At 36.3% G+C, this 13120-nt stretch overlaps 1 protein-coding gene across 2 annotated transcripts in view; it reads left to right on the top strand.

Annotated features, from left to right (window-relative positions):
• TRIM24 (tripartite motif containing 24) overlaps positions 1 to 13120 on the top strand; it is a 65104-nt gene that overhangs the window by 22275 nt on the left and 29709 nt on the right. For both annotated transcript variants that reach the window (XM_083820844.1, XM_083820843.1), the window contains exons 2-6: positions 1505 to 1623; positions 6791 to 6938; positions 9296 to 9428; positions 10694 to 10810; positions 12547 to 12661. In XM_083820844.1, the coding sequence (XP_083676970.1) occupies positions 1505 to 1623; positions 6791 to 6938; positions 9296 to 9428; positions 10694 to 10810; positions 12547 to 12661 (632 nt within the window). The remainder of the gene's footprint in view (positions 1 to 1504; positions 1624 to 6790; positions 6939 to 9295; positions 9429 to 10693; positions 10811 to 12546; positions 12662 to 13120) is intronic.

Here is a 13120-nt window from a genome sequence, read left to right as displayed (position 1 = left end):
CCGCATTTTATTGTAAAAGTGAAACAGGAACAAAATTAAGCCCAATGCCAATTTAATTAAATGCGCAACTGCTTAGTTATATATTGGTGTTATTTTATTTTATTTCATTTTATTTCATTTCATTTCATTGATTAAACAGTGCCTCCAACCATTGTTAAGGTCCTAAAATCATGCTTCTCTTAAAATGGCAGGTGTAGATCTAGAATCTGTCTCAGTCTGGACTCGCATGACTGTTCTGCTATAGGCTTTCGATGATGATTCCCACATCCTAAGTCATCACAGAATATCCTGAGCTGGGAAGGGACCCACAAGGATCATAGAGTCCAACTCCTGGTTCCACGCAGGACCACCCAGAAAACAGCCCATATGTCTGAGAGCGTTGTCCAAATCCCTCAACTGCATCAGTTCAAGAAGTTCACTCCAGTGCCCGACCACCCTCTGGGTGCAGAACCTTTCCCTAACCCCCAGCCTGACCCTCCCTGTCCCAGCTCCATGCTGTTCCCTTGGGTCCTGTCGCTGTCCCCAGAGAGCAGAGCTCAGCGCCTGCCCCTCTGCTCCTCTTGTGAGGAAGTGATTATTTCAGCCTAACTTAGTTTCCATTCTTTTCCTTTTGGTTGCAATGACAGTGATGAGAAGATAATTTTCTTAAAGCAAGATGTTAATGCCAGCATTTAAGAAATTTTCTTAGAAAATAAACATGTCCTGGTGCTAATAAGACATTCTGTTGTCTTGGCATCTAGGAAAGGTGTCTTTTGTAAACAGTGTTTCTGCAGATCTTCTCTTCATCAATGTAGTTTACTCACTGTTGGGCCTCAGGCTCTGAGCGTGACTGTCCTTTTTTTTCCTCTTAAGGGAAAACTGTTAATTGTTTAATCCTTTGAGTTATTGGTTTGTCAGCTCTTAGAGTGGTTCCTCAATTTGTCTTGAAGAAGAGAGGAGGGAGAGGACCTTGCTCACTTACTCCTGTCTCTCTCTTGCTTCTCCTTGCTTTTTATTAAGGTAGTCATTATGTTAATACAGGCCTGTTTCTCCTCTATATTATTTCCCTTTACTTCAAATGTACTGCGTTTCAGTTTTTCTCATTACATAGCTGGAAGACCGTCATGTCACACTGCTGGTGTGTGTAAAACTGCTCGCTGTCACTAATGAATACTTCACATTAATGAATGTTTACTTTAATCCATTCTATAACAACAAACTGTCAATGGGAATACATTCCCTTTAGAAGAAAATGAATTAATTTTCTAAAAGATTAAAGCAAACTGTATGTAGGAATGAAACACAGATGCTTGACCTTGGTTAAAAGACTATATCATTAGGGAATAACAGGTAAAATGTTCCTTCAGTGATGAATGAGAATTAACTTCTTTTTACTCAGATGTTATTGATAGAAAAGTATTACTACTGACTTTCAAAGTATTTATCCTTACAAGCTGTCTTTGAAGTTATTTGATAAATCTTATGTTATGCAAACATAATCAGATATTTTTTTCTCCCCCCCCAGTTGGTGTTATCCGCTGTCCAATTTGTGGTCAGGAATGTGCAGAGAGACACATCATAGATAACTTTTTTGTGAAGGATACCACAGAGGTTCCCAGTAGCACAGTAGAAAAATCAAATCAGGTAAGTGCATTAGCGTGTAATCAAGTTAACACTTTTTGGATGTGTATGCATGTCCTTGGCTTCTTGCTGCATGGCCTTTTTGCTGTTCGTATGCAGAAAAAGACTTGAAGTACTTAGTCATCACATGGAGTAGCTACTCTAGAAAATCAATTAAAATAAAGTATGTGTTAAGAAGAAAGTTCTAATTCTAAACAATTTTTAACTATTAGTATAAAATTGCATTGTGATAATGGAAGCTACGTGTAAGAAATAGGTATTAGAATGGGAATTTCTAGACTTCGAACAGGACACTTCCATCAGTCTTTGATGCAGAGACCTGAAGGACACTGTGTCAAGAAATCCCCATGTGAACTAGAATCCTCTAGTAAAATCAACTTTATTTTTCTTAACAAAACGCAGCGATAAGTAGTATGTCTCATTTTTAGCTAGTAAGATCTCTTTACTCATAAACTTTTTATTAAACTCCAGGAACTTCTTGCAGACGATTCAGGTTCTTTATATGTTGCTGCATTCTTTGTAATAACAATACAAAAGGTTACTACATCAATGTGGTGTGCATTTTAAGCTAATCCCCTAACACTTGCATTGTGGCCTTTAAGAACTTGTATTTAGAAAATGTATTTCATTTTCCTTTCCAAGGGAAATGTATCATTGGCTCTTGATCTAGTTGTTTTGGGGATGGCTTCTTAGAGATCCTCTATTGTGTAGTCTGCTTGTTTGGCAGCTTAGCTGAAATTTGTGCTTGCCTGTATGAATGGGTATGTGTCTTAAGAACAGATGAAAATACCCAGTTGGGTTTGTGGTACTATGTCACTGGTCATTAAAGGCACACATTTTATCATCTCCAAGAAAGAGGACTTACGTCTCCAAAAAACATTTAACCATCTTCAGTTTATAAGGCATTTTTCAACTCTATTCAGTTTCAACTTTATTTCTGAGAAACTTAGCTGAAACTGAAATTTAATTGGGAGTCTCTGGAAGTATGAGCAGTATGTCTATGTTCTCTTAATGTAGGATAGTTTGAAGGGTTTTTTTTTTTCATTTTAGTTGCAGTGTGGAAAGAGCAGTGTTTTCAGAGATGGCTGTGAGATTTAAAGTCTTCTGATACTCTACCAGTAAGACTGAAGAAAATTAATAGCCCTTGTTGCACTGAAAATTTGATCGTGTTAACTTCTTAGTGACTTCAGTTAGGAAGAAAGCAAGATAAATAACTTCGTTATGCAGAGTTAGTCCTGATTTTTTTATTTTTTATTTTTAATCTGGGGCTTACGCCATAACCTCTAGCTTAGTTATATAACAGGCTATGTAAGATACTTCTCTGGGGAGTAGTGATAGAAGTAGAATTGTTCTGCCTGGTTTTAGTGGCAAAATAATGAATAGTGTTGTTCTCCTCACTTCCCCCCCCCCTTTAATTGAGACCTTTGCGTCTTGGATAAGGAATAGAAAGTTCAAGAAGGGTCCTTTATATTTTTTGAAGTTGAGCGTAATCATGAAAAATGGATATACTTCTGTGGGCCACGGGGTATCAAAAGCTTTTTTTGATGGAGTATCCAGCAACCTCAGTGCTGTCAGGATAATTCAGGAACTTGTATGGTGCCAAATAGCCACCACGTATTCTTCTAAAGAAGAACTAGTATGCTATATATCTTAAAGCTGTAGCTGTGGTGAAAACATCTTTGAAAGCCACTGGTCTAAGTGGATAATTGACTGAGGAAGAGTCACAACATGGCTGTGATGCACTTAAAAGAGAGACAGCTGTTGATGGGCTTTTAGGGAATGTAGTATATGTTGCTTAGGGTTCATGCATTTTAGATGTCAGGATATGTATGGTTTTTATTTAGGGTTACATATGGGTGAGAAAGTCCCCAAAAGAAGGTGCTGTCTGTGCTGATTTTGTGTGTGCCAAGAAATAGCTACATCACTTTTGGCACCGACGCTTTTTTGGATCTAATAGAGGTTGCTATTGCCTCTAATTTATACTGTAGTAATTAATACTTGGAATATTAGTTCACTGAATGTTCCTATGGTCTGCTTTCCTCTATTCTTTTGAAACTCAGAAACCTTTGGTTATTTAATTTCTTTGATATTCAAATTATAGCTAGTTAGATGAGTAGCGGCTAGGACGACAGCTCTGTTACCTCGACTCCTGCATGCCAATCTGTCTTTAAGTAACTAACAAGCTTTATAACAGAAAAAAAATAGCAACCTACCTGCAACATGCTGAGTAATTTTAGCTTTCATTAAAATTGAATGAAGGCTGAATGAACATTTCCCAGGGTTATAAATACTAAAATTAGTAACTGAATTAGACATAATTAGAAGGAAAACTCAATTAAAAATAAATCTGTCTAACCAGAATGAAGATTTACAGGTTAGCTAGGGAGAGTTTTCTTTGAAATCACTAAAGGAGTGCTTGTGTGAGTCAAAAAAAAAAAAAAAAGTGAAATAAGTTTTAGGTTTTGTAAGAGTATAGCAAATATTTTCAGTAATTATACTTCCATGTACTTTAACTACATGTTTTTTTTCTAATAACCAGGAGTTCTAGGAAAAGTCTAACTTGTATCTGAAAAGGGTTTTTTAAAATTAGAAGTGGGTAGAAGCAAATCTAATATTTCTACCTGGAATGCGTAACAGCATGAGTTATGATGTCTGTGAAAAACTTTAGAAATGTGTCTCTCTTCCACTTGGTGGATTTGACGAGTATAAAGTTGTAATATGTAAATTTTTGGACCATAAAAGAAGGAGTTTCAGTTCATTTCACAGCACATGATTATTGGTTATTGAATCAGTCTTCATCTGTTTCTAACTATAGCAGGTCAAACCACTTGCAAAACAATTCATATAGAAAGAAGAGCATAGACAAAGATCTTGGAATCTAAAAAGAATTATTAATTCCTGAAATCCTTTGAGATCACATAAACGGCCTGACATATCAAATTTATCTGCCTAAGTTTGCTAAAGGTGACCTGGAAAGGATGTAGTACATTTCTTTTTTTGCCTTTTTTTAATACTATTTGGTTTTCCACCATTTTGTTTTTGTTTTGCTTCTTTGACTTTAAAAATGCCTGAAAGATTTTTTTTTTACTGTTTATTTGCTTATTTGGTTTTCACAGTTTTTTTCTAGTGGAAAAAAAAAGTCCAATCTCTTACTCTCTAAATTTGCAAAAACACCTCTGGGCAATCGAGGGGCATAGCATGATAATACTTCTCTGGCAACAAGTTATTAAAAACTTCTTGTCTTGCAGTGGTTCTCTACACAATAAGTAGTGCTGATGTAACTGATCGTTGGACTACAATGATGTAATGAATCAGGTTTTACACCACAGTCTTGCAAAAGGTTGCATTAGTACACTTAAGGAGGAGACAAGTGAAAAAGAAGGGAGAGAATTTCATTCATGGGATTTGCTGTCAGAGAAAATATAATATTGAATTAATGCCTAAGTGATACATGCTTGTTCTAAATGTTTTTTCTTAAGGATTCAGCACTGCTGCATGAATACTTTTTTTCCAAAACGTTACTGAAATTACAACTTAACCAGGAAGTTGAAAATTTTACTTACTCTTTCATTCACTTCCTTTAACTGTTTTACTTCCATTTTTGTAACTTTTTTTTTAATTTGTCCTGACTTCGATATTTTTCCCTATACCCCTGGTTTAGATAGGTCTAAATTTTTTATTTTCAAAGAGATGATGGGAAAAACTTTTTCTAAAAAATGGTTTTAAAATAAAAAATTTTCAGGCCTCCTTTTTGTAAAGAAACAGAAAAAGGGGCACAAGCCCAATTTTTTTTCCTTTGCAGGTCACCTTTAATGAAAATGAACTGCCTCAAACTCCAAGTGACAACAAGAGGGGTCTACAACCCTTGCGTTGTAACTTCATTTCTCAGAAGATATTTGCTTTGAGAGGCAACATGATCCAGAAGAATAAGCACAGCGCTGGGGATCTGGAACTCATATGTTCAAATTCCAGTCCTGTCAGTAACTTGTTATGTGGCCTAAGGCAAGTCAGTTCACCTCTTTTGTGCTAATATTCCTTGTTTTTTTGAAGTTGCAAACTGGGACATAGTTCTAAGTATATGTTAGCTATCTGCATAGGATATAAATAGTTGCTTCTGCTTTAAGCTATATTTATCTTGTGGGGGTGCAGAAGGTGGACTGTTTTTTTTAATCCACCTGAAAACTAAACTAATATATAAATGTTGTCCCCGTTGCTCCTCTAGCATAATTCTGTTGGTGGGATCTGCAGGATGTAGTGATCTTCAGAGACCTTGAAGCTTTTGTTTGCAGCAGTGCTAAACATTGATAGAAATGGATGGTAGTTGCCTACAAGTATCTGCATAAGCATGTTCATTATTGTTACCACCAGAAAGCCTTTAAAGATATGACTGCAGGCATATTGTAAAGGAGGACTTAAAAATTAAATAATATTATGAACATGTAAAGTGTTGGCCATCATTCATAATTTTTAACCTGTTGTTCAAATGGTGGATCCATAGGATATCTTTCTTATGGATATATTGACTGTGCACAGAGACGTTTTGGTCTGCTATCAGGTGTTTTTTCCTTAATTACCTTTTCCTAGATCTTTTGGGTTTAGTCCAGAGGCCACAGTTGAAAACTGTTAACACATTGTTTGAAAATCTATTCAAGGGTAGCTTTACTGATAAGCTTAACTGGAATGCTGTCTTTAAATGGTGATGCAGAGATTCTTGAGAAGAACCCTTCTGTTTAATACTGTAGGTATTTCCTGAAACACTAAGTAGATGAACAGAAACTAAAATTAAAGCTTCCATGTGAACTGAGAGTCTTCTAAATTCAGAGCAGTGCTGATTGTGTGCTGTCTTTACAATATGCTCCTGTGAAATATTTTCTGTAGTAAACATCACACGTCACACAAGTGTGCAGTGTCAGGTAGAAAGTAATGGTTGGATTTTTATCGTGGCAGGTAAATGTTTTAGAGCAACACTGACAAAATGACCGTTTTATTCGAGAAGTCACATTCAATTACACTTATTTAGTTATTTATAGTATTCCTGTACCTCAGGCAGTTTTCTGTTCTCATTTCACTATTTTAGGAGAACTATAAAAGTGCACTGAAGATATATGAACAATAGCTTGTATGTGTATTTCATGTATATTTTAATAGCTACCTTTTTTCCTCATGTCAGGTCTGTACAAGCTGTGAAGACAATGCAGAAGCTAATGGTTTTTGCGTGGAATGTGTGGAATGGTTGTGCAAGACCTGCATCAGAGCTCACCAGAGGGTTAAATTCACAAAGGATCATACTGTAAGACAGAAAGAGGAAGTATCTCCAGGTAGCACGCTTGATTTATAATTTCCCAAACGATGTGTGTCTGCATTAGAAAACTGAATTAAATCAACACTTTTCTTTTTAAAATGATAAATTTCAAAAATTCTATTCCTTAATCCTCGTGAATATAAAAGGACAGATGCATTTTGATAGCTTTCTGCCTCCCAGTCACTTCAATTCTATCCTGAAGGCTGCAACTGTTTGAAATGATTCTGGTGTTTCTTTGACTGCTGTCTAAGTGAATCTCTGAAATGATCCAGCAAAAAGAAGAGTTTTTTTAATTATTATTTTTTAAAGAATTCGATGCATTAGAGTGTAGCTACTGAAAAGAAAGACTTTGTAATGGCTGGGAGTATGATACCAATTTTTCTGCGATCTTTTTTCTATCAGATATGCTGCATAGTGGTGAGAAACCCTACAGATTAACATTTGGTTATGATTTTTATGCTTAAGTGTTTTAAACCCATAAAGGCACATAGGAATTTGATATTTCATGAATGGTTGAAAATTGTCTAGACTTTACAGATCAACTAAAGAAAATACTTCTTTATATGTTTGTCTCCTCTAGATTTTCTAGAAGTCTAACAATAAGTTCATGTAATTAGTATACCACAGCAAAAGGAGCACTAATAAATTATATTTGTTTGGCACAGATAATAAAGACATTTTGTTAGCAATAAAGCATGCCAGAATTTACATTTTATCTAAGTATATTTTAAGTTTAAAATGTTTCGCTTTACAAATTAAAGTAGAGAGATGTTATGAATTAAGGTTTTCCAAGTAGAATCTATGATAATTCAGATTAGAGGGGTCCTTAGGAGGAAGTCATCTAGTCCAACCTCCTGCCTAAAGCAGTCAGCTGTGAGATCAGTTCAGGTTGCTCAGGGTTTATCCATTTGGGCCTTGAAAATCAACATGGATGGATGCAGTGTACAGCCTTTGAGAAGTCTTCAGTGTTCTTGTGGTGAATGCCTGATTCTTCTCATGTTGAAAAAGTCTGTACTTTTACTAAGAACCTCTTTTGTTTCAGTTTATGCCCATTTTGTCTTGTCTCTAAGTGACATTATAGAACTTTTATAACTGTAACAAGATGCTGCCAAATGACCTACCAGTTCTAATAAGACCACTGGACGAGTATGATTTATCTTGTAAATATGTATCTTATAAATTATATATTATAAATAAATACATATATTTATTTTTCATTACACAGCATCTAGTCCTGTGAATTTTATATATGATGTGGGTTATCATTTCTGGAGTCTGTTTCTCCAAGGGTTGTTTCCAGTACGGTATGATACTTTGGAGATGGGTGTTATATTCTTTATCCCACTTTCAGATGTGGTTAATCAAAAGTGAGTGTCAAATGTACACAGAGAGGGCAAAAGTGGCGTATAACTTATTTTGAACATAATTTGCTGAGAAAACACTGACAGGAGTGCTTTCTGTGTATTCAGTCCTTCTCTGAGTCTGCTGGTCAGTTTCAAAGAACTTTGATGGAGTACAAATCTGAAAATAACTCCATGGGTTTTATTAATGAAAGTAAATGAATGGGTACAGAAGAGAGAACTTCTTGATCTGGAGCGAAGGAAGGGCTGCAGTGTGATGCCAGTTTTCACTACAAGCCATATAATCCTTATGAACTCAGTATCTGACCCAACTCATAAGAGATCAGGCTTTTTTGGTTACATTGCATAAAGAACAATTTTTTTCTACCATAGGGTGATGTTTCCCTATGCTCTTTGTATTTGCTTTGAGAACTGAGATTTCTGAACCGTTTAGAATTGTCTCCTGAAGGGACATTAGTAACTTCTGGTTACTATGTACTGTATTTTTTTCTTTGTTCTTTTGAATGCCTGTATCTTTGATAGCCTCAAACTCCCTTTCACCTATTTTGCTGAGAAAGAAGACAGCAACAAATTAGGTCAGCCATCTCCTTGTTCCTTTTCAAGGGAACACAATGTGCTCTAGGTGATCCTGCTCGGCAGGGGGGTTGGACTAGATGATCTTCAGGGGTTCCTTCCAACCTCAGCCATTCTGTGATCCTGTGAAGGGATCTTGCTAGTTGAGGGACGTCTCTTGCAATTGCAATGGCTATTCCTGTTGTAAATATTTTTTTGTGAGGGCATAGTAAGTTGTGGTAAAACAGGGTCTAAACGTTTTCCATGATAAAGGGTGTTAGCTCCATGCTTGATCAAGAGTGAGAAGGTATAGTTTGAACTTACAGCTGTTGTATTCTTGGTTAGGTGGCCTGATACATGCTTTTAACATATATTTGAGGATTATGGTGAGGAAAAACATGAGAATGGAAATCTTTAACAATTTCGAGAGACTAGACTGATATCTTGCTTTGTTCAACAGAGGCAGTTGGTGTGACCAGTCAACGACCTGTGTTTTGCCCTTACCACAAAAAGGAGCAGTTGAAATTATATTGTGAAACCTGTGACAAGTTGACCTGCCGAGACTGTCAGTTATTAGAACACAAAGAGCACAGGTATCAAAACAAAGTATATGCTTTATGCAGATTGCTTGTATGAAGATAACTTGAAGTTGATTGTAGCTCTAGCCATATGCAATACAGTTGTGTGAAAAAAGAGCAAAATTATCGGGTCAGAAGGGAAATAAACAGAGATTGTCTCAAAAAGAATGTGCTTGACAAGTGTGTGATAGTTCATAGTTAAGCCTAATTCTTCCAGTTTTTAATCTGGTGACTTAAGAACAAGACACTTCTTTACTGTTGATTTATTTGGATAGAATTTGTTGCTATGCAGCTCTTCAGAGAGTCTTTAGAAAGCACAGGGGCTGTTTTATATAACTGTATGTTTATGTGTAATTTCTCCATTTGTCCTTCAACAAGATGGTTATATAACAGAACATTACCCAACAAGTTCAGAAGGGAGCAAATAGGCATTTCTTCAGTGAAGAGCCCTTTAAAGGGAAAAGTAAACTTGAAGTTTGGCTATCCTGTACTTTGAGAACACTGCTTATAACACTTAAATCTTTGGGTTGCTGTTCTTTCGTCATTTCCTATTGACCATTGAAGATGAAAAGCAAGATTATATATCTTCTAACTACAGGACGATTATTTTCTGGCTAATGCATACAGTAATAGCCTGGGACAGATGTACTCATAAGTTAAACATTAATATGCTCACCATTCCTGATGCAACCACCCAATAAACTTGCTTGCCTAGCCAGGTGGACATCAGTAGGTAGAGGCATGTTGGCCACTGTTGCTTCTTGGAACAGCCTAAATGTTGATCTTGCTGAGTTGCAGTCTTCCTTTTAAATTGTCCTTCTCTTAGGATTTATACCCCTTTCAGAACATGCCACCTCTTCTTTTCCACAAATTGTTGATGATTTCAGTTCCTTGATTTAGTGTTGCTGACTTCTACTGACTCAGCGCTCTCTTCTTTGCTCTGTTTCTACGTTCTTATCTTGTACGAAATAATAGCTTACATGCTCTTTCATTTAGAATAATGTCTACAGCACATCATTAATTTTCAGTAAAATTGGGACAAGGTCATACAGTATGCCTTCATATTTATGAAAATCATAATTCTCAAAACGTAAAATTAAAGTTAAAGGAAATACACTATAAATAAAATAGGCTTGCTGTTGCTGACATGGAGTTTCAGGATGACAGATGTTGGACTTGACAACATCTTTCTTCATGTAACAAAGTCGTTTTGCTACTCCGCTTCTTAGCATATGACACCTCTTTTGCATGCAAAAATACTCACGAGTTGTTTACTATAGGTACCAGTTTATAGAAGAAGCTTTTCAGAACCAGAAAGTGATCATTGAGACACTCATCACCAAATTGATGGAGAAGACTAAATATATAAAATATACAGGGAAGCAGATTCAAAACAGGTATGTATTGGATTTTGAGGTTAAAACTGACAGAGGGCAACTTTACTATACATTCTAATTTATTGAATTGTTTAGATTAATAGACTTTGTACGTCATTCCTCTTAGGCTTTCAGAAAGAGAAATTCTAAAATTTTCTAGAACTTCTAAAATCTTCAGTTTGCCATAGAGACTGTTGCCTATTTAATGTGCTTGGTTGTGTTAGGTAAGTCTTCTGCTCGGCCTCTGGACTTAATGGCCAGCAATAGTTTGTGTGCAACAAAACAAGTTATACAATAAAGAGTGTGTAAGTGTTGTGGTTTAACCTGGCAGGCAGTTAAGCATCATGCAGCTGTTCGCTCACCCCCCCCAGTGGGATGGGGGAGAGGTTCAGGAGGAAAAAAATGAAAGTTCTTGGGTTGGTATAAAGACAGTTTAATAGAACAGAAAAAGAAGAGAAATGATGATGGTGATAATAAGATGTACAAAGCACGCAATGCACAATGTAATTGCTCATTACCTGCTGACTGATGCCCAGCACTGAGCAATGGTCCCCCACAACCCTGGTCAGCCTCCCTGAATATTAATCCTTCAGCATGACGCCACATGACATGGGACATCCCTCTGGCCACTCTGAGCCAGCTGTCTTGGCTCTGTCACCTCCCATCTCCTGGTGCACCCCCAGCCTCCTTGCAGGCAGGGCAGCATGAGAAGCTGACAAGTCCTTGAATCTGTGTAAGCACTGCTCTGCAACAACTAAAACACCAGTGTGTTGTCAGCATTATTCTCATACTAAATCCAAAACATAACTCCATGCCAGCTACTAGAATGAAAATTAACTCTATCTCAGCTGAAACCAGGACAAGAAGGCAGTCTTATGTTCTTCCCCACCATCAGCACACTTATTTTTTCAGCGTAGATCCCTCTTAGAAAGTGAAAGGTTATGATTCATGTTTTCATTATACTTGTGACGCATATTTGAAGATTTATTTAATGCTTTCATGCTTGAGGCTTTATTCACTACAAACCTAGGAGAAGAGTAAATATATAAAATGCATGTATCAGAAGACCTTTGTAACTGTTCCTTCAGCAGAGTTCAAAGGCAGTACCCAGGAAGATTCAAGGCAGTACAGGATGCTCAGTGCAGCTTGAAGTTTTCCTTTGCCTAACTTTGAAGATGGTGGAGATGGAAAAGAAAAAAAAAAAAGAGCAGGCATTTTTCTCTTCTTTTGATGCATTTTAAGTGGTTATTGCCCACTGTCTTTTAGCAGTAGCGGTTTTCACAGTGTAAGATTATGCTTCCCTGTTACCAGTTTGAACATTATTGCTGAAGTAACTAAATATAAAAGATGAGTTTCTTGTTGTTTTGTTTATGGAGTATCATTCTAACTTAGGTGGAAACTGTACTTCAACAATTTTGATTGTCTCCCGCATTTCTAGAATGGGCCAGGGCAATCAAGGATTTCAATTACAATGAGCTTTTAATTTTTTTCAGTGACATATGTCAGTAATTTTACAGACAAAAGTCATTAGAATTTGCCACTAGTGAATTAATTTTGTCATAGGTCACTGGTACTTGCTCTTTCTATGTCTTCCAGTAATTTTCCTGAATAAAAATATCTAATGCTATATGTGTTTATTGATGCATATGATCAAGAAATATTGTAGTCTCAGACACAGTGGAGAGATTTTTAATACTGTGTTTGGAGGGTGGGCTTATGAGCTAAAGAACATAATTTTCTATACTGTTTACTTGCAGAATTCTTGAGGTGAATCAGAATCAAAAGCAGGTGGAACAGGATATTAAAGTTGCCATATTTACACTGATGGTAGAAATAAACAAAAAGGGAAAAGCTCTGCTGCATCAGTTGGAGGTAATTTTATTTCTATCATGAGAAACAAAAAATGTCAGTTTTCATTTTTTTTCAGATTAAGATTAAAGTTGATTTCTAGTACTAGACACCTATACCTGTACTGTTACTCTTCCAAAGCAGAGAGATATCTCACACAAGCCATATTTGTTTACTTATCCGTGTTCCTTTTTTTGTGAGTTGGGTCTGTCTCCGAACCCCATTTCTTCCTCCAGTCTTTTGCAGATCATAACCCAATGTGTCATGCATGAAAGGTCTTTCGGTCAGAACTCTCCATAAATTCAGCAATCCAATAGCAAATTGAGAGGGATTGTCTAAAATTGATACCTAGAAAATTATTACCTCCAAGTGTGCTTAAAAAAAACGTGTGTATAAAGAGGCACATATATATATATGAAAACATGTCAAGAGAAAATGGAAATATGCACACAAAACCTTGATATCTTAAATGTGCACTGACTC

Source organism: Anser anser, assembly GCF_964211835.1.
Source record: "Anser anser genome assembly, chromosome: 1".
NCBI classification, from domain to species: Eukaryota; Metazoa; Chordata; class Aves; order Anseriformes; family Anatidae; genus Anser; species Anser anser.
This window is presented reverse-complemented; position numbering and strand designations above follow the sequence as displayed.